We start from the raw sequence: 21596 nt of genomic DNA on the forward strand, positions 1-21596 counted from the left end.
TGACATTTCCCCCCCCCCTTGGCGCCTTGTGAAGCGGCTGCGCGCGGGGAAGGGGATAGCCGCCCCGCGCCCCGCCCCGCCCCACCCCGCCCCACCCCGCCTCTTCCGCCGCCGCCGTGGGAATGGAAACATTTACCCCACGTGCCGGAAGCCAGCTAGCGCCGACGGCGGCGCGCCACTCCGCGTCCTACCGAGCCGAGCCCCTACGGGTGTCATCGCGAGAGGAGGTCGCCGAAATGGCCGCAGCCAGTCAAGGTAAGGACGAGCGCGCGCGCCGGTGGCGCCGCGAGGAGCCGACTTCCCGGGCCCCGGAAGGGGACGGGCTCCGCGCCTCCCAGGCCCAGCAGCGCCCCTGGGGGGGCCTGAGCGCCGCAGGGGCGGGGAGGGCGCCCGGAGCTCGTCCGTGGCCCGGCCGCTCCCGAGGTCCGGCCAAGGTCAGTGGCCTGGCTGGAACCGAACTTGCCCTCGGTGTTGTCTCCGGCCGGGCTCCTCCGCCTTCCGGCCCCGCCCCCGACAGCTTCGGCCTGGAGACATTTTGTCCCTTTTCCCGGAAGCACTCTGGCACCTTGAGACTAACGCAGGTTCTTTGTCCCTTTGGACTGTCATTTCAAACACCCGGCCGGCATCTTTCCGCGTGCAGGCCGCCTCTACTTGCGCTATTGATGGTTTTGAAAGAGTACACGTGGTATGGTTCTTGGAAATCGCCTATTTAGTCCGCGCAGTGAAGGGAAGAGTCCGTGAAAAAAAAGCCTGTAATAAAATACACAGTGGACCACGTCTTTCAGTTGTACTTCTTATCCTACTTCTTTGAATGCTTCAGGCTATGTTCAGTTCAGTACTGGCTCACAGAACCATTATCAAAAAGTCAATTATATAAATTTAAGATTACATAAATTATGTTAAAAACAGTGAAAATGCTCAAAATTTATTACTTCCTTATTGTTTGCCATGTTTAGTTATTATCTGTACTCTTGAGGTTATGGACATCTGTTGTGTCTGTGTGGTGGAAATAACGTAGCGTGATAAGCCGCGTCTCTTGCCAGCTCTGCGTTCAGCGCTGTCACACTTCAGTGACGTCACACCCTGGATGTTGGTATACACTACTAGTCAGCCCTCCCCCCACCCCAGCGCGCTTGTGAAACGTTTACTTGGGGACTTCACTGGCGGTCCAGTGGTTACGCCTTCGCTTTCCAGTGCAGGGGGTGCAGGTTCCATCCCTGATCGTGGAACTAAGGTCCCACGTGCCTCCCGGCCAAAAAGCCAAAGCATAAAACAGAAGCAATATTGTAACAAATTCAATAAAAACTTTGAAAATGGTCCAGATTTTTAAAAAATCTAAAAAAACCCAAACCGTTTACCAGCACACCTGAATTGAGGTGACTCAGGTGTTGGAATGCACAGTGGAATTATTTTCCTGCAGAGCAGACTGCCCTTATTTAGTTAAAATGTGTAGGTTGCTCAGATATTTGCACCTAGGAAATTGTTGGGAGAAACTTTGAGGCTGACATTAGGAATTTCAATCTTTATCATATTGATGATCACATAATACTGTAATCATTGCTTTCCTGGGCTCACAAGCAAGGCTGCTGACTGGTCGGCATAGTACTTAGTAGTGTGTGTTGAATGACTGAGTGACCTTGGGTGAACTCAGTGTCTCTGATTTGATCCCTTTTGGCTGGAGCCCTCTATTGAGCTAAGGAGCTTGTTAAAATGACATTAAAACAAAACTCAAAACTCATTCTTGTTTTCAGTGATGTTCTTTAACCCAGGGAGGGAGTTTCTTCTTCAACACAGCAGTAATGTTTTGTTGTTACGTTAGAACAAAAATTTTCATTTAACTACTTGTGAGGCCATAGAAGGCCCAGTTCCTTAAACATCCATATTTTGGTTTTGCTAAATTGGTATCTATGGTCCATCTTGAATTAATTCTTCAATTATATTTTGTGTATTGTGTAAAGTAGGGATTGAGGGTTTTTTTGTTTAGTACACATACCTAATAGTTCTAACACAATTTGTTGAAAGGATTTTCTTTCCCTATTGAATAACTTTGGTGCCATGTGAAAATCAAATGACTGTATGTATAGATCTACTTCTAGACTCTATATTCTCTTCCACTGATATATTTTTATATGCTTAGGTCAGTTCTACACTGTGTCAAATAGGGTACTTTTATAAGTCTTGAAATTAGTTACCTGTGTGTTACTGTAGCTTTATAAGAAGTCTTGAAATTCTTTGAACTTTCTTGTTTTTTTCCCCACAGTTGTTTTGGCCACTGGTGGCACATTGTATTTTCCTAAGTGATTGCAGCAGTATCTCCCCATTCCACATGCGGTTTTTTTCCGTGTGACTTTGACACTCCTCCTGCTGAGTACTGGGGTCTATATTCCCTCTTGAATCTGAGTGGAAGTTTGTGACTGCTGCCACAGAATACAGTGGAAGCAACACTGCATGGCTTTGGAGGCTCGGTCTGAAATGGTAATATAGCTTCTGCTGAGCCCCTGAGTTTCCTCACTCTCTTACTCCCTTTCTTGGGACAGGCACCCTTGACCCTAGCCACCATGCTGTAAGGAAGCCCAAACTAACCCAGAGCAAGGCAGCCTGGATGTGTGAATGTAGTAGGTGATTCCAGACGCCTGCCTGTAATTCTTCCAGCTGAAGCCACAGACGTCATGCAACAGAGACGAGCTGTATCCTGTCTGAATTCCTGATCCATAGAGTCTGGGAGCATAGAAAGTGATTGTTTTGCTCTGTGAATGAAGTTTTGGGGTAATGTGTTGTACAGCCATAGTAACTGGAATACTACTCTAGGTCCTTTGTACTTCCATATACATCTTAGAGCCAGCTTCTCAATTTCTAGGTAAAAACTTACTTTTTGATTGAGATTGCAACTCTGCAGTGTTTCCTCATTTACAGTGTAGAGTTCTTTTGCCTCTTTCACTAAATTTATTTTCCCACACAGAGAGGGATTAGACATTTTGTTAACTCTTTCCCTTTTTGGGCAAATAAATCACCCTCTGAGCCTCTACTTCTTAATTACAAAATGGAGTTAATAAATAGTACCTTGTTCTGTACCTACTTTGTTCTGTGTAATTATATATACATGTTTATTCCTTAACACATTGCCTGGTAAATAGTAACAGCTCAATTAAACGTTACATCTTTTTTTTAATGTCTTTATTGGAGTATAATTGCTTTACAATGTGTTAGTTTCTGCCGTACAACAAAGTGAATCAGCTATACGTGTACATATATCCCCATATCCCCTCCTTCTTGAGCCTCCCTCCCACCCTCCCTATCCCACCCCTCTAGGTGGTCACAAAGCACCGAGCTGATCTCCCTGTGCTATGCGGCTGCTTCCCACTAGCTATCTATTTTACATTTGTAGTGTATATATGTCAGTGCTACTCTCCCACTTCATCCCAGCTTACCCTTCCCCCTCCCCGTGTCCTCAAATCCGTTCTCTATCCTGCCCTGCCACTAGGTTCATCAGTACCATTTTTTTAGACTCCATATATGTGAGTTAGCATACGGTATTTGTTTTTCTCTTTCTGACTAACTTCACTCTGTATGACAGACTCTAGGTCCATCCGCCTCACTACAAATAACTCAATTTCATTTCTTTTTATGGCTGAGTAATATTCCATTGTGTATATGTGCCACATCTTCTTTATCCCTTCATCTATCGATGGACACTTAGGTTGCTTCCATGTCCTGGCTATTGTAAATAGAGCTGCAGTGAACACTGTCATACATGACTCTTTGAATTATGGTTTTCTCAGGGTTACCTCCTATCTTTATTATCACTGGAGATACACATAGTACTGAGAATTTGTGAATTTGTGGGCTATTGAATAGTATTGAGTTACTCCTGAAAAGGAGAGGCAAATGAAGAAAACCCGTTTCATTTAGGGTGCATTATTAAGTATTACTACCAGCTTTTCCTAGGTCCTTTTGGTTGTTTTTAAATTTCAGGGGAAAAACTAGAGTACAGATTCTAAATTGTCTAGGTTTTTTTCCTCTGAGATATTTGTTGATTTTAGTCTGATTTTCAAAAGTTGCTGGTCAGAATTTCAGAGTCAGTTTACTCTTTAAAATAGATTAATATTTAGATGTCCTTATTACAACTGTCTCTGTTTCCTTAAAAATCTCTTTATCTAGGTTAGGAATGTTAGTGATTTATTGTAAAAGTAACTTTTCTTATTCAGTATCTTAATTCTTGTAGGAAACTTTGAGGGAAATTTTGAGTCACTGGACCTTGCAGAACTTGCTAAAAAGCAGCCATGGTGGCGCAAGCTGTTTGGGCAGGAATCTGGGCCTTCAGCTGAAAAGTATAACGTGGCAACCCAGCTGTTAATTGGAGGTGTCACTGGATGGTAAGTGATGTAAAAGATGTCCAGTATCCTTTTTTGCATGACTCAGTGTTGAGGTTATAGGAACCATCTCTTTTAACCAATGAAAATACATTGACTTGTGAAATTGATCACTTAATGAATAGTATACATCTAAACATAATGTTAAAGTGCTATTTAATGGTTACACATAGTATTTACTACATGCCAGGTACTATTTTAGATATTTATATAGGTATCTCATTTCCTTCTCACAGCTCTGAAATTGTTATTGTTATTATCTATCCTCATTTAATAGAAACTAAGGCTTAGAAAGGTTTACTTGACCAGGGCCACATAGTAAGTGCTTTCTGTCACTATAGATCGCTTTGCATCTTCTAGAATTATATATAAATGGAATTATACAGTATGTATTCTTTTTTGTCTGGCTTCTTTCACTGAGCATACTAATTTCGAGGTTCATCTGTGCTGTTGTGCTGTATGGATGAACTAGTTTGTTTATCCATTCCCCTTTGATGGATATTGGTTTGTTGGCACTTTTGGGCTAAAATGCTGTTAACATTTTTGTACAAGCCTTTGTATGAACATATGCTTTCATTTCTTTTGGGTAAATATCTAGAAAGAGTTAGGCTGAGTCATAGTAGATGAATGTCTTAACTTTTTAAGAACCTGCCAAGCAGTTTTCTAAAGTATCGTCTTACATCTTACATCTCCCCTAGCAGTGTATGAGGGTTCCAGTTTCTCTACCTCCTCACTAACACTTGGCATAATGTCCTTTTTTTTTTTGAAGTATAATTGATTTACAGTGTTATATTAGTTTCAGGTGTGCAGTGTAGTGATTCAGTATTTTTGCAGATTATACTCCATTAAAAGTTATTATAAGATAATGGCTGTACTTCCCTGTGCTATACAATATATCCGTGTTGCTTATCTATTTTATACATAGTAGTTTATAGTTCTTAATCCCCTACCCCTATCTTGCCCCTCCCCACTTCCCTCTGCCCACTGGTAAACACTATTTTGTTTTCTGTATCTTTCAGTCTGTTTCTGGCATAATGTCTTTTTTTTTTTTTTTTTTTTTTTTTGGCTGTGTTGGGTCTTCGTTTCTGTGCGAGGGCTTTCTCTAGTTGCGGTGAGCGGGGGCCACTCTTCATCGCGGTGCGCAGGCCTCTCACTATCACGGCCTCTCTTGTTGCGGAGCACAGGCTCCAGACACGCAGGCTCAGTAGTTGTGGCTCACGGGCCCAGTTGCTCTGCGGCATGTGGGATCTTCCCAGACCAGGGCTTGAACCCGTGTCCCCTGCATTGGCAGGCAGATTCTCAACCACTGCGCCACCAGGGAAGCCCCATAATGTCTTTTTGATTACAACCATCCTAGTGGCTGTGAAGTGATATCTCATTGTGGTTTTAATCTACATTTTCCTGATGAATAATGATGTTGAGTATCTTTTCATGAGCTTATTTTTGCTCTCCATATGTCTTTGGTGAGGTATCTGTTTAGATATTTTCTACGTATTTTTACTGGGGAGTTGGTTTTCTCTCACTGCTGAGTTGTGAGAGTTCTTTATGTATTCTGGACACAAGTCTTAGATATGTGATTTGCAAATATATTCTTCTACTCTGTAGCTTATTATCTTGACAGTGTCTTTCAAAGAACAGAAGTTCTTAATCTTGAAATACAGTTTATCAACTGTCTGTTTTATAGCTCTAGCTTTTGGAGTCATGTCTGACAATATTTGCCTAATCCAGGGTCACCAAGATTTTCTTCTGTGTTTTCTTCTATATGATATATAGGTTTAGATTTTTCATTTAGTTCCATGATCCATTTTGATTTACTTACTGTATATGTTGTAAGGTAGGAATCCAAGGTCTTTTTTTTTGCATATGGATATCTGACTGTGCCCACATGATAATGTTGAAAGACTATACTCCTCTACGCTGAATTGCCTTTGTACTTATGGTGAAAATCAATTGACTATATGTCTTCTTTGTTAAACTGATTTGTCTGTCTTGGTGCTAATATCACACCGTTTTTTTTAAAAAAGGAATTCCTTTATTTTTATTATTTTTTTATTTTTTTATTTTTGGCTGTGTTGGGTCTTCGTTTCTGCGCCAGGGCTTTCTCTAGTTGCGGCAAGCGGGGGCCACTCTTCATCGCGGTGCGCGGGCCTCTCACTGTCGTGGCCTCTCCTGTTGCGGAGCACGGGCTCCAGACGCACAGGCTCAGTAGTTGTGGCTCACGGGCCCAGTCGCTCTGCGGCATGTGGGATCCTCCCAGACCAGGGCTCGAACCCGTGTCCCCTGCACTGGCAGGCGGACTCTCAACCACTGCGCCACCAGGGAAGCCCTATCACACTGTTTTGATTACTGTAACTTTATAATAAGTCATGAATCAGGTAGTGTAAATCTTACAACTCTGTTGCTTTTCAGAGTTGATTTGACTGTTCTAGGTACTTAGCATTTTCATATGAATTTTAGAATCAGCTTGCTGCCGATTTCTACAAAAACCCTGGTGAGATTTTGACTGGGATTGCATTGATCCATAAACATGGTTTATCTCTCCATTTGACTGGGCCGTGCAGCTTACAGGATCTTAGTTCCCCAACTAGGGATTGAACCCACACCCTCAACAGTGAAAGCACTGAGTCCTAACCACTGGACTTCCAGGGAATTCCCTGTTTAGGTTTCTTTTAATTTCTCTCAACAATGCTATGTAGGTAGGTCTTTCACATCTTATATCAGATTTATCCCTAAATATTTCATATTTTTGATGTTATTGTAAATGCTATTACTTTTTAAATTTCACTTTCTCATTGTGCATTGCTTATATTATAGAAATGCAATTGATTTTTGTATATTGATCCTGTATACTGCAATCTTGCCAAAGTCACTTACTAGTTTGCAGAGTTTGGGGGTCCCTAAGACTACCCTCATGTTTGATAATTCCCTAGGAGAATCCACAGAAGTCACTGAGAGCTGGTATACTCATGGTTACGATTTTTTACAGCAAAAAGATACAGATTAAAATCAGCTAAGGGCTTCCCTGGTGGCGCAGTGGTTAAGAATCTGCCTTCCAATGCAGGGGACATGGGTTTGAGCCCTGGTCTGGGAAGATCCCACATGCCGCGGAGCAACTAAGCCCGTGCACTGCAACTACTAGAGAGAAGCCCGCGTGCTGCAATGAAAGATCCCACATGCCACAATGAAAGATCCCAAGGGCCGCAACTAAGACCCAACATAACCGTAAATAAATAAATAAATAAATAAATATTAAAAACAAAATCAGCCAAAGGAAGAGGCACATGGGGCAAAGTTCAGGAAAGTGGAGTCTATATGTTTAAAATGGGTTTCTTGGGACTTCCCTGGTGGTCCATTGGGTAAGACTCTGCGTTCCCAATGCAGGGGGCCCGGGTTCGATCCCTGGACGGGGAACTAGATCCTGCATGCATGCCACAGCTAAGAAGTTCACACTGCATGCCGCAACTAAGAGCCCACATGCTGCAACTAAGAAGTCTGCATGCCGCAACTAAAGATCCCACATGCTGCAACTAAACATGCTGCAATGAAGATCCCCAGTGCTGCAACTAAGACCTGGCACAGCCAAGATAAATACATACATAAATATTTTTTTAAAAACAGTTCTTTAATATGGGTTTCTTACAGGCAGCATATAGGTGGGTCTTCCTTTTTTTAATCCAATTTTACAATCTTTTCATTTTAATTAGGGTGCTTAGACTATTTACCTTTAAGTTTATTTTTGTCATCATTGGGTTTAAATTTACCATCTGGGTGTTCTGTTCTTTATTTCCTTTTGGATCAAATATACGTGTGTGTAATAAAAATAGGTATAATGTGTATGTGTGTGTATATATATATATTTTTTTAAATTAAGGTGAAATTTACATAACATGAAACCAACCATCTTAAAGTGTACAATTCAGCGGCATTTAGTACATTCACACTTTTGTGTAACCACTGCCTCTCTTTAGGTTCAAAACATTTTCATCACCCCAAAATAAAACCCCATCCCCGCTGAGCAGTTACTCCCCATTCTCCCCTCTCCCCAGCCCCTGGCAACCATCTGTCTGCTTTCTGTTTCTATGGATTTACCTATTTTATATAAATAGAATCATACAATATGTGACCTTGTATGTCTGGCTTCTTTCACTGAGTATCATGTTTTGTTTTGGTTTGGTTTTTTGGGACCGCACCGAGTGGCATGCGGGAACTTAGTTCCCCGACCTGGGATTGAACCTGTGTCCCCTGCAGTGGAAGCAGGGTGTCTTAACCACTGGACCTCCAGGGAAGCCCCCTGAGCATCGTGTTTTTGATGTTCATTCACATTGCAGTATGTGTCAGGACTTCTTTCCTTGTTATGGCTACATCTCGCCAACACTTATTATTTTCATTAAAAAAAAACATTATAGCCACCTTAGGGGGCATGACATGGGTGTGAAGTGGTGACTGACGATGTTGAGCATCTTTTCATGTGTTGGTTGGCCATCTGTACATCTGCTTTGGAGAAATTGAGTTGTTTGTCTTTCTGTTCTTGAGTTGTAAGAATTCTTTATATGTTTTTGATATTAGATTCTTACCAGACATGACTGCAGATATTTTCTTCTATTCTTTAAGTTGTCTTTCCACTTTCTTGATAATGTCCTTTGATGGACAAAAGTTTTGAATTTTGATGAAGTCGAGTTTATTCGTTCTTTTTGGTTCTTTTGTTGCTTGAATCACATATTTTTCATAATTCTGTTTATGCCCCTTCTTGGTTTATTACCTATGTCTCTTAATTGTGTAATTTTAATGGTTGCTTTAGGTTTTATAGGATGTATCTTTTACTTATCACAGTCTATCGTCAAGAGATATACCACTTCATGTAGAGTGTAATGCTCTTACAACAGTATACTTCTGGGACTTCCCTGGTGGCCCAGTGGTTAAGACTGTGCCTTCCAATGCAGGGGGTGTAGGTACAATCCCTGGTTAGGGAGCTAGGATCCCACATGCCTCACAGTCAAAAAACCAAAAACATAAAACAGAAGCAGTATTGTAACAAATTCAATAATGACTTCAAGAATGGTCCACATCAAAAAAATCTTAAAAAAAATAAAACAGTATACTTCCATTTTACCTTTTACCCTTGGTTTTCATTGTCATACATTTAACTTTTACAGTTTTTCATTAAATATTTAATTCTTATATTTTTAAATAATGAAAATGAAACCTTTCATATTTACCCTTATAGTTTATTTCTTGTGCTCATCATGCTTTTGTGTGTATGCAGATTTCCATCTGGTATCATTTTCCTCCACTTTTAACATTCTTTGTACTTTTGGGCTGCTGGTGATGATTTATTTTTCAGCTTTTGTATATCTGAGAAAGGTCTTCATTTCATCTTTGGTTTTTGAAAGATATTTTTACTGGGTATAGAATTCTAGATTTACAGGGTTGTTTCTTCCCCCAGTACTTTAAAAATGTTCCATTATCTTTTGTCTTGCATTATTTTCTATGAGAAATGTGCTATCTCTGAATTTTATTCCTCTGTACCTAATATGTCCCTCCCCCCGCCTTTCAGGCTGCTTTTAAGATATTTATCATTTGTTTTGTGCTTTGAGTTCATTAAGCTGTTTAGATCTATCAATTTACAGTTTTCATCAAATTTAGAATATTTTCTCATTATTCAAATATTTTCTATCCTTCAGCAGTTCTAGTTAGACATATTATTACACTGCTTGAAATCTTCCTGTAGTTCACTGACACTGTTTATTTTTTTTAACTTTTTATTTTGAGATAACTGTAGATTCACAGGTGCTTGTTAAAAATAATCCAGAGAGCCTGTGCACCACAACTACCGAGCCTGCGCTCTAGAGCCTGCATGCCACAACTACTGAAGCCTGTGTGCCTAGAGCCCGTGCTCCGCAACAAGAGAAGCCACCACAATGAGAAGCCTGCACCGCAGCAAAGAGTAGCCCCTGCTCACCGCCACTAGAGAAAGCCCGCGCGCAGCGACGAAGACCTAATGCAGCCAAAAATAAATAAAAATAAATAAATACATTTTTAAAAATGCAAAAAAAAATCCAGAGAGCCCATCCTCCAGTTTTCCCCAGTGTATAACTATATTTCAATATTACAACCATGTTCATGTATTTTTCTGTTTCATTTTGATAGTTTTTATTGCTATGTCATGTTTACTAATCTTTACTTCTACAGTATCTAAACTGCTGTTAGTTCCATCAAGTACAGTGTTCATCTCAGACATATAGTTTTCATCTGTAGAAGTTTGATTTGTATCCTTTTAAAATATGTTCCTTGTCCCTACTTATTACGTGGAATCTTTCCTCCAGCTTCTTGAACATGGAATACAATCATAATAACTTCTGGTGTTTTTGTCAGCATTCTGTCATTTGTGCCGTTTCTAGGTTGCTTTCAGTTGACTTCGTTTTTCATCATTATGGGTCTGTTTTCCTGCTTTGCCCGCCTGGTAGTTTTTAATGGGATGACAGTATTGTGAATTTTACCTTTTTGGGTGCTAGATATCTTTTTTATTCTTATATAATTGAGTCTTGATTCTTGTTCTGGGACACATTTACACATGGCTTTAAAAAAATTCCACATGTGTTCTGTACCTTACTCTACAGAACTAATTTTAAAGATAAAATTAAAAGAGACTGAGAAGAAAATTGCTGGAGTTTATATATACTTCATTTTTTTCTCCCAAATTTCTTTGGAGGGGAAAAACACCTTTATCCATGTTAGGTTTTTGAAAAAAAGATCGGAGAAATAAGAGCTAGTTAACGATCCAGTTGGTTGCCTTTATCATGAATGAATCTTAGCTGCAAAATGTCAGTTAATGCCTTCACGTCAGGGACTTAGGGCCAGTGGATACAGGGTACAGGCAGTTTACTTCAGCTTATAATCACATTTAAGAATTAAGATGAGTCCTAACGGTTTATTTACTAGTCCTATCACTTCTCCAGTTTAGGAGTCCCTTCTGAGATATACCTAGCTTTTGTTTAAAAACATTTAAAATCCTTGTGAGGTCCTCCATGCAATGTTTTATTGATATTGATATATTTTTTCTCCTACTGAAGTGTACCAAGCGGTAGGTGGTAGGAAATGAGGGCAGAGAGGTAAAGGGAGCCTAGATGTAAGTGTAGGGCTTTATACGCCATCTTCAGGGCAGAGTTTTCTGTTAAGAGCCACGTGGTAAGTGTTTTAGGCCTTGCCAGTTACGCGGCCTGAGTCGCACCTGCTCCGCTCCGCCGTTGTAGTGAGACAGCGGCTGTGGACAGTATGTTACGAGTCGGTGTGGCCGTGCGCCTGTGAAACCTGACTTACAGACAGAGGCAGCAGGCCAACTGGGCTCCCCCGCCATGGTTTGTTTGCTGACCCTTGTTTTAGAAGGACCGTATGTTGAGAATAAACTCCCGGGGGCTAAATGGAGGCCAGGGGACCAGAGAAGAAGCTCTCACAATGCTCGTGTGTTTTGGATCATGATGCCGACCAGAGAAGATGGCACTGAGAGCCTGTCCCTCATCCCGTGCGGCCACTCTGGCCTCATACACAGTCATGTGTTTACTCACTTCACCAAGAGTTCTCAGGGCTGCTCCCTCCCTGCCGCCATTTCTCTCCCATATCGCCGACTGGGGTCTCTGCTTTATCTTTTCCTTTGTTGATCCATTCTTCACAGTGTAGCCAGAGTCATCTTTTCAAAACACGGCTTGGGAGTTTAAGGGATCTGCTCAAGACCACAAAATGAAGTGAGTAGTAGAGCCAAGATCTGAGTCAGGGTCTTTCTGAGGTCGGAGCCTCTGCCGTTTCCTCGTTCTGGAGGGTTCGGGCTTTATGCCTGGAGTAGGAAGGAGCTGGGTCATCCCAAGGTAAGTAGGCTCTGAATGTTGTTAGAAGTCCATGCTTGTGTTTGTCTGACAGCTTGTTAACTTGATTTTTGTAGGTGCACTGGTTTCATATTCCAGAAGGTTGGAAGGTTGGCTGCCACAGCTCTGGGAGGTGGATTTTTCCTGCTTCAGGTCTGTATGTGGAGTGTTTCCCTGGCCGTCCTCACACACAGTCCGGGCTCTGTTACTTTAGACGGTTTCATGTACCATTTGAAATGCTAGTAACCTTTTGAGTCAGACTTCTTCAATTACTAGGTGGATTACATTTTGTCATTTGTAACATGGGGACACGTGCATATTCCTTACCATAGCTCCCTTCCAGGGTTTTCAAGACCACTTGAAATATGAAACAAGTGTGATTTCAGAAATCCCAGGTTTGATGCAAGTGCCCTGTGATATGATTTATTCTTAGACACTAAGTCGATGAGAGACATGAGGGCTAAATGACACTGGTCAGATGGCCTCTGCTGGCCCTTGGCGTGGAGTTTGTTTTTGAACCACCGGCTGCCAGTTCCCTGAGGCTGCTGTGTACAGTTGGTTTGCAAAGTTGACTCCACATTGGAATCACCTGGGAATTTTATAAAACACTGGTGCTTGGGGCCTGCCCCTCACCTCCGTGTGATTTCACGGGCGGTAGGCCTGCTTGGATATCGGAGTATTTTTAAAGTTGCAGGTGGTTCTGAGGTGCAGCCAAGCCGGAGTGTCCGGACCCGCAGCTCTTTGTCTCCTCTCGAAGGTAGCAGCCCCCATTTTAGCGAGGTCGTCCCACGTTAGAATCACAATTTGAGTGAGTTTTCCAGATGCGTCAGGTGAAAACGAAGTGTGTGGAAGAGGCCAGAAGAGGCCCGCTCATGACTGGTGGGCCGGGGCAGGTGTGGCACAGCATCACTGCATCACGGATGCCCTCAAAACCCAATGCTTGGAATGACCATCTTTTTATCATCTCAGTTTCTGTGCGTCAGCAATTCGGGGAGGGGAGGCTGGGCGCTTGGGCTGGCAGCCTCAAGGGGTTCTAGCCAGAGGGGACTGGAGCTGGGTGAGCAGGGAGCTGGGGCGGGTCCAGGCCTCTCCCTCCCCTCCCTCCCTCGGGTCTCAGCTCCTCCTGCGGCCTCAGTGCTCCAAGCGCCCTTGTTTCAGAAACATGGTGAGAGCTGCCCGCCCGTTTCTGCCCAAGCCTGGGAACTCCATAGCATGACTCCGGCAGCATCCTGCTTGCAACTAGCGAGGCACCGGCAGCTGCCCCCGGACCTGTTCCCTGTGTAGCTTCTTGGCTCCCTCCCTGTGGCTGTGAGCAGACAGGCCCCTCCTCACCCCTCCTGTTGCCTTCTGGGTTGCAGTCATCTTTCCTTCCTCGCACCCCTTCAGATGCAAGTGCGGTGACAGCTCTCTTGTACTAGACCCACAATCCTGTTCTGTCCCTGTGGTTTCCCTGAGTACCTTCATATTGCTTTGAAATGCCTTAAGCTGAGTGCACCCTCTGTTTCTTTTGGGGGTTCTGACTGACAGAAGCAATGGACATTAGAATAATCTCCAGGAAGGACCCTCGCACTGGGATGCTGGTATTGCTTGGGTCAGATGTGCAAGGAGTGCAGTGCAGGTGGGACATGGGGGTCTGTGCTGTGCACGCGTGTGCCCTGTCGCCAGGGCAGTCACGATGTTGGGAGATCGGGTGTGGTTTGACATAAGGGTCCCGTTTCCTTTCTTTCATCCGGATTATTGTCCCAGCAGCATTTAGTGAATGTCTTCCTTTTCTCAATATTTGTACCGTTGCCTTTATCATATATCAAAGTTCATATATGTGTGGCTCTGACTCTACTTTCTGTATCTACTGAGCCTTGATAGTTGGCAAGACAAGTTCCTCCACATATTCTTCAGGATCGTTGTGGCTGCTTTTGTACTTTTGCTTCTCCATCTTAATTTTAGAACAGGCTTGTCAATTCCTTTCAAAGATTCTGTTTAAATTTTGATTGGGGGACTTCCCTGGCAGTCCAGTGGTTATGACTCCGTCCACGCTGCCATTGCAGGGGGCGCGGGTTCGATCCCTGGTCGGGGAACTAAGATCCCGTGTGCCGCATGGTGCACCCAAAAAGAGGGGAAAAAAAGAGTAAGAAGAAAAATGTTTGACTGGAATTGCATGGGAACCATATAGATAAATTGGGGGAGAATTAATATCTTTTATGATATTGTATCGTCTAGCTGTGAACACAGGCTTTCTCTCCATTTATTTAGGTCTTCTTTAATGTCTTTGCCTAGACTTTTGTTATTTTTTCCATATAGATCTTGTCCACCTGTGGTTCAGTTTTATCCCTAGATACCTTATAAGAGCTTTAGTTGCTCTTGTGCTTTTCCCCAGTCACTCACTCTGAGCCCTAAAGCTGTCTCCCAGTTGGACTCAGAGTGATACAACTACTGATGTAGAACACCTTTTCATGTGTTTATTTACTGTCCAGATCTCCTTTTTGGTGAAGTATCTATTCAGGTCTTTTGCCCTCTTTTAAATTGGGTTGTCTGTTTCTGTACTTTTTATTCTGTCCTATTAATCTGTGTGTCTTCTCCAATACCACACTGTCTTGATTGCTGTAAAATCAGGTAGTGTGATTCCTCCAACTCTGTTCTTTTTCAAAATCGTTTTGGCTGTTCTAGTTCCTTTGTCTTTTCATACACATTTTAGAACCAGCTTGTTTACATATCTATAAAACATCTTGCTGGGATTGGGATTGCAGTAACTCTGGCTTAATCATTTCTCTTTGAGTTCTTTCTTCAACAGACATTTTGTAGTTTTCAGTGTACAGATCCTATATGATTTTTTAGATTTGTACCTAGTATTCGATTATTTTGCAGCTATTGTAAAATCATAAATTTCATTTCCATTTCCAGTTCAAATTGCTAGCATATAGAAATACAATTTATTTTGTGTGTTTATCTTGTAGTGTACAGCCTTGCTAAACTCGCTTTTTGTGTGTAGGAGCTTTTGTTTGTTTTTTGTTGGATTCTTTGAAATTATGTAGACAAACATGTCTACAAATAGTGACATTTTGACTTCTTCCTTTCTGATCTGGACGCCTCTTACCTTATGTTCTTCCTTGTTGCACTATGACTTCATTTCCAGCACAGTGTTGAATAGGAATAGAGACAGTAGACATCCTTGCCTTTTTGTTAACATTGGATGAAAGTATTCAGTCCTTCACCAGTAAGTATGATTGACGTTAGCTGTATGTTTGTAGATGCTCTTTATCAAGTTGAGGAAGTTCTCCCTGTTTCTGTTTCTCCAAGAGCTTTTACAGGAACGTGTGTTGAATTTTGTCAGAATGTTTCTGAGTCCTGCCTGAAGTCTAGGCCAGGTGATACCTTAGGAAATATGGGAAGTACACGGCTCTGGGCTTCTCCAGTCAGAGGCTCTTGTTTTCTTCCGAGCCCCCAAGTAGCTGTTCAATGTACTTCGTCCTGTGGGAGAGACAGGGTGGAGTGACAGAATCGGAACTTGGATGTTGTGTACGACTTTTGAGATCCAGCTATGTTGCTGCTACAAGTAGTCTGTTCTTTTTAGTGCTGAGCAACATCTTGTTGTGTAAACATGACACAATTTGCTTATTCATGCATGTGCAGATGGACATTTGGTTTATTTCCAGTAAAGCTGCTGTGACAAGAGCTGCCATTCTGGGTATAGCATAATGGCACGTGCAGTTTCAGTGTTGGCAGATGATGCCAAACCACTCCCCTAAAAGGCTGCTGGTAGACGCCCTCAGTAAGGGTGTGATAGGAGTGTCCATTTCCCACCTCCTTACCAACACTGTATATTTTCAGTATTTTAATCATCTCCAATCTGATTAAAAAAAGTACAGTAACTCATTAATTTTATAGAGATGGGTAAGAGTATAGATAAAGCGAAAGGATCGCCAGCAGTCATCGAAGGGCAGTGTGCGGACTTCCGTCGGCAGGCATAGGGCCTCGCACATAGGGTGGATGCTGAGTGGCTGTGGGGCGAATGTCGCTGTAATACAAAAAGCTGGATGGCAAATACCTCCAAAGATAGAGACTCAGAAGGGTTTTTGGTAACATATTCCAGTGATTGATCCTGCGTTTCTCCTTTCTTGCTGTTGTTTCTTAAACTAAAGCTTGCGAACCACACTGGCTACATCAGAGTAGACTGGCGGCGGGTGGAGAAGGACGTGCAGAAAGCCCGGGAGCAGCTGAGGATCCGCCAGAGCGGCCGGACGCCCACGGGGGCCACAAGCAGAGCGCAGGAGGTGAGGCCTTGTGTGCACAAGCGGGGTAGACACACCACATGTCAGCCTCAGGTGGGGTAGCCTCACCTCAGCGGCATTTTAAAAGGTTAAACCCACAAGGACCAGTAGCTTCGGTGACTTTTACTGCAGGCACACACGTGCTTTGAGCGTCCCTCGAACAGGTTCCTGGTGGGACGGGAGCAGCAAGCGAGGAGGAGGAGGGTGTAGCTTTTACAGCCACGCTGATCGTTTCGAGTCATGTTTTTGTCTCCACGCACACACATCTCTGAAATGTCCAGAATGTGTAGCCCAGGGGTTCACAAGCTTTTTTTGTGAAGGGCCAGATGGTACATGTTTTCAGCTTTGTAGGCATCGTGATCTCTGTCACAACTACTGAGCTCCACTGTGTAGCGTGAAAACAGCCATAGACGATGGGTAGGCAGGTGGGTGTGGCTGCGTTGCAATGAAAGTTTATTTAAAAATAGGTGACTGGCTGGATCTGGCCCACGGGCTGTAGTTTGCTAACCTCTGATCTAAGGCATAAAATCAGGTCAGATTATACTGGAGGGACAGCGTCAGTCGCTGTTAGACTGAGGAACAAGTCCTGAGAGCACGTGAGGGGATTAAGAAGAGACGGGGTCAGGAGGGTGGTGTACAAGCACACACACACTTTATTTCCCATCAAAACTCTTTTTATAGATTGCAGTAGGCGTTACATGTTTTTGTTAAAATCACAAGACAGAATCATCAGACAGTATTTCCTTAATGTTGAAGTTATAGTACAAAACATTCCGCGAACCAGAATATAAACATGCGTGAGAACAGACTGTGATTACCAAAATATGCTAAGGACAAACTATAGTTAGAGGAACCACAAGCAACCTCACGGGCCAAGACTCATATCTTCTCTAATAACTCTTTCGGTCCTGTCAGGAATTAAGCAGGACTTTGCCATGCTTTAAGCTGCAAGGACTGTGTCAGCTTGCAGCTGGTTCCCGACAAGACAGGAGAAGGGCTTCTTTTTTAAAAGGATGTATTTTGTTACTTCTTTATTACCTTTGGAAAAATGTCAAATGTCCCAAACATATAAGTGCACTTAACCGGGGAGAAATAAACCAGGATCAAGGTGTCAGGAAGGTGCCTGGTTAAACCTACAAGGACCAAGAGAACAGGAAGGGAATACCAGGAGACAAGAAATATTAGCAAATGTTTGAAAGTTGGAAAGCAGATAGATGAGTGGTAGATAACTTAGCAGAGGGACTTCCCTGGTCCGGTGGCTAAGACTCCGTGCTCCCGGTGCAGGGGGCCTGGGTCCAATCCCTGGTCAGGGAACTAGATCCCACATGCCGCAACTAAAAGATCCTGCGTGCTGCAACTAAAAAAAAAAAAAAAGATCCCACATGCCACAACTAACACCTGGTGCAGCCAAATAAATAAATATTTTTTTTAAAAAAATGACATTCCCTTTAAAGAAGAAAAAAAGAAAAAGACGATTCTATGTAGTGGCGAGTGCTCAGCCAAAGGTGTCCATTGCCAGAATACTACTCAGCCATATAAAAGAAGGAAATTTTGCCATTTGCAGCAACATGGATGGACCTAGAGATTATCATACTGAGTGAAATAAGTCAGAGAAAGACAAACACCATATGATATCACTTATATGTGGAATCTAAAATACGACACAAATGAATCTATGAAACAGAAGCAGACTCCCAGACATAGAGAACAGAGTTGTGGTTGCCAAGGGGGAGGGGGTGGGGAGGGATGGAACGACTGGGAGTCTGGGGTCAGCAGATGCAAACTATTATCTAGAGGACGGATAAACAACAAGGTCCTACTGTAGAGCACAGGGAACTATACTCAATATCCTGTGATAAACCATCATGGAAAGGAATATTGAAAAGATCGCATATATATGTAGAACGGAATCAGTTTGCTGCACAGCAGAAATAAACACAACATTGTAAATCAACTACACTTCAATGAAAAAATGAGCACATCTTACTTTATGTAAATTATACCTCAATAAAGTGTAGTAAGATGGAAAAGTTCAAAAAGAAGAACAAAAAACCCCTCAAATAAATAAATTTCTTATAAAAAAAGCTGTCCATTGCCCAGAGTGGAACGTGGCATTTGTGCACTTAGCTAAGTCTCTCCCGCTTCCTCCCTTCCTTCCATCCCTCCTCAAGCTCAAGGTTATGAAACTTACACTTTTTTCACTTCAAAATTTTTTTTATTTTTCAGACATTTACAAAAGTAATACATGATTGTTGAAAACTTCTTTAGTGATACAGGAGTGTATATAATAAAAAGTATAAGGTTAACGTTTGATTAGAACCGACTGTTGCCTTACAGTGGGCACTTATTATAAACTACCCGGAAGGTTTGGAATTGGTTCCTTCCGCAAATGTTTGTAGTATCCCTCTTTGTGGCCTGGCCCCCACAGGCCCCAGGGAGAGTGGCTGGTTCCCCCTGAGAGCCCGTAGTCGTATTTGGGGAGCAGGAAATGAAAATGTTCGGGTCAGTGTTTAGCAGCAAGGAGGCCATTGGTGATTTCTGCGAGAACAGTTACAGTCAGGTGGTGGAGTTGAGAGCCAAGGTTGAGCAAGTTGAGGAATGAGTAAAGATGATGAATGAAAGAAGTGATGTCAGGAAATTGTATGATTTTTTTCATTCCCCCTGAGGGCAGACGGCAAGAGACAATGCGTCAAATAGGGAAATATAGTTCCAGTCAAGTCGGGGAGGAGTGAAGACACAGGCACAGTGGGAATGAGGGGGCTCGAGGGTCCCAGGAGGCTGGGTGGTGGAGTGGGAAAGGTCGGGGTGGGGTTAGGGAGATGAACCCCTGTACTTAAGTCCAGGAAACCAGTAGGCCAGGCTACAGGGTGTATTCCCCTCGTGAATACTTTTCTATGGTAGCACTTGGGAGAAAGTTCCCTCTGGGATGGAGGTTGATAGAGCACATGCGTGGGAAGCTGTAGGAATGTGAGAAAATAAAGTTTCAGAGGAGGGTGTACGGATAGATGGACAGACGCGTGGGCGGGAGCAACGTGTGGACAGGTTTGGAGGAGAGACCAGTTTACTGAATGTGGTGCCTTCTCTCTTTGCAAAGTCCCGTCTGAAAAGCATCCCTTGAATGTGATCGCTGCGCTAGCACCCCGCCACTACCTTATCCAAAGACACGTCATCTCACCTTCTGATCTGCGTCCTGCTTCCTAATAATATCCTCAGCAAAGTAATCCATTGTGCTGTCTTCTGTTCCTAGGTGGTGTCATTTGTGAAGAAGAATGTTCTAGTGACTGGTGGATTTTTCGGAGGCTTTCTGCTTGGTATGGCATCCTAAAGAGGATGACTTCACCTCCTTATTCCTGGTTTTTCCAGCCAGCAGCCTCTTCACTCCATCGTAGGATAGCAAGTCTCTCCTCTTCGTCCTCTTCTCCCGTGCCTTCCTCCCTGCCATGGCGTATCTGAATGGCTTCTGTAGGCATCTGTTGGTACAAGTGGATAACGGCCCCACCATGACCTTGACGGCAACGGAAGAGACAGTGGACGTTAACTCTTCTCCCAGCACGCTCCCCCCTTGACTAATCTGTAGGTCAGCAAGAATATTCCTTTCTCCCCTATGTAAGATACTTACCAGAACGTGGTACAAGATGGCGCACCATGGAGCATGAGTGGATCCTCAAAGGTTGTCCCAAACTTGATTTGGAAAAGAAATAACAAGCATATAAGATACCTTACTATGTTCTGCATGGAAAGGAACTGAATACATTTGCCTTTAAGCATGAAAGATTTTGGTATCTTGGCGTCTACTTTCTTTTGTAGTAGATTTTAGGTTACAGAACGAGAACTACTTGTACTGTCTCTAATTATCCTGACAAAATGGGGCATGTGCACTACAGTTGAAAAATCTGCATATGGAATGAACTTGTACTAAAGATACATATGCTGAGCGGAAGGTATTGTGTTTGGTGGGAAGGTCTTTAGGGAAACCAACCAATAGATACATTTAGGATGGTCACTTAGAGGCATTCAGGTATTATCTAGGGATGTTTTCCATCATACAGGATAATGCATCTCATGATGGTTTCCAAAGGATTTATTTATGGTAAAATAAGTGACTTTAGGTGGAAGAGGGAAGAAGCTCTTGGATTTTTATTTAATAGAAAAAGTTTTGAGCTTTGAAATGTGGAATATTCTTTACCTCTTGTCAAAACATCAGGGGTAGCCGTAGCTCCTCTGTGCCAATTCTACTATTTAACCAGTTAGTATGAAATATATAACATTTGAACCAGAGTTTTTAAATGGTGACATTCCAAGCATTAAGAATTGAGAACAGTAGCAATAGCAACAGCACATGTGAAATAAATTATTTCTATCATCAAAGGTAATCTGCTGTCTCAGGATGACCCCAACTCTTAGAATTTTTCTTTAAAATAAAAGTTTATAGATATACCCATGCTTAGAAACTTAACACATTTTTCTGTAGTGGCCTTCTATTGTACCATCTAGAATATCCACTGCAGGAAGGCAAGGCTTGTGTCTTCACCATTATATCCATGGAGCCAAACACTTAATAAGTCCTCAGTATCTGTTGAATATATGAATAATGAGCTCATAGAAAAGTATCTGGAAAAGGCACTGATCCACAGGATTTGTGAGACTTCATGAGTTCTGAAAATTCGGAAAACTTGGAATAAACTTCTTAAACTTGCAGGTGATCCCTTGCAAAATGTGTGTTTTTAAGGCCTTCCTTTTAAAATGTTTGCCTTTTAACTTACCTTGGGAATGATGTATTGAATTTGGAAATTGTAGCTACTAGTGGATGTGTGGAATTTTTTAGAATTCATCCATTTGCATTTTTCTCCTTATGGTAGTATTTTAAGGCAACATTAAGTTGTCTTGCTTGTAACATGTATGAATTATATACAAATCATAACGGTATGAGCCACATTGTTCCATATTTTTATAGAAGAACTCAAATTTTTTTTCACTTTTTATTATGGAAACATTCAAACATGTATAAAAATACAGAAAATAGTACAATGACCCCCATGTGTCCATCACCCACCTATAATGATCATCAAATTATAGCTTGTTTTATCAATCGTTTTGAAACAAAT

General features: G+C 42.4%; 1 protein-coding gene across 1 annotated transcript; it reads left to right on the forward strand.

Annotated features, from left to right (window-relative positions):
• Positions 1 to 85: 85 nt before the first annotated feature.
• On the forward strand, positions 86 to 21194 carry FUNDC2 (FUN14 domain containing 2). The gene is made up of 5 exons (XM_082447904.1): positions 86 to 255; positions 4223 to 4373; positions 12304 to 12379; positions 16363 to 16494; positions 19739 to 21194. The coding sequence occupies exons 1-5, from the start codon at positions 123 to 125 to the stop codon at positions 19814 to 19816; spliced, it is 570 nt and encodes a 189-aa protein (XP_082304030.1). The 5' UTR covers positions 86 to 122; the 3' UTR covers positions 19817 to 21194.
• The last annotated feature ends 402 nt before the right edge of the window (positions 21195 to 21596 follow it).

The sequence above is a fragment of the Balaenoptera physalus genome (assembly GCF_965194825.1).
Source record: "Balaenoptera physalus genome assembly, chromosome: X".
Lineage (NCBI taxonomy): Eukaryota > Metazoa > Chordata > Mammalia > Artiodactyla > Balaenopteridae > Balaenoptera > Balaenoptera physalus.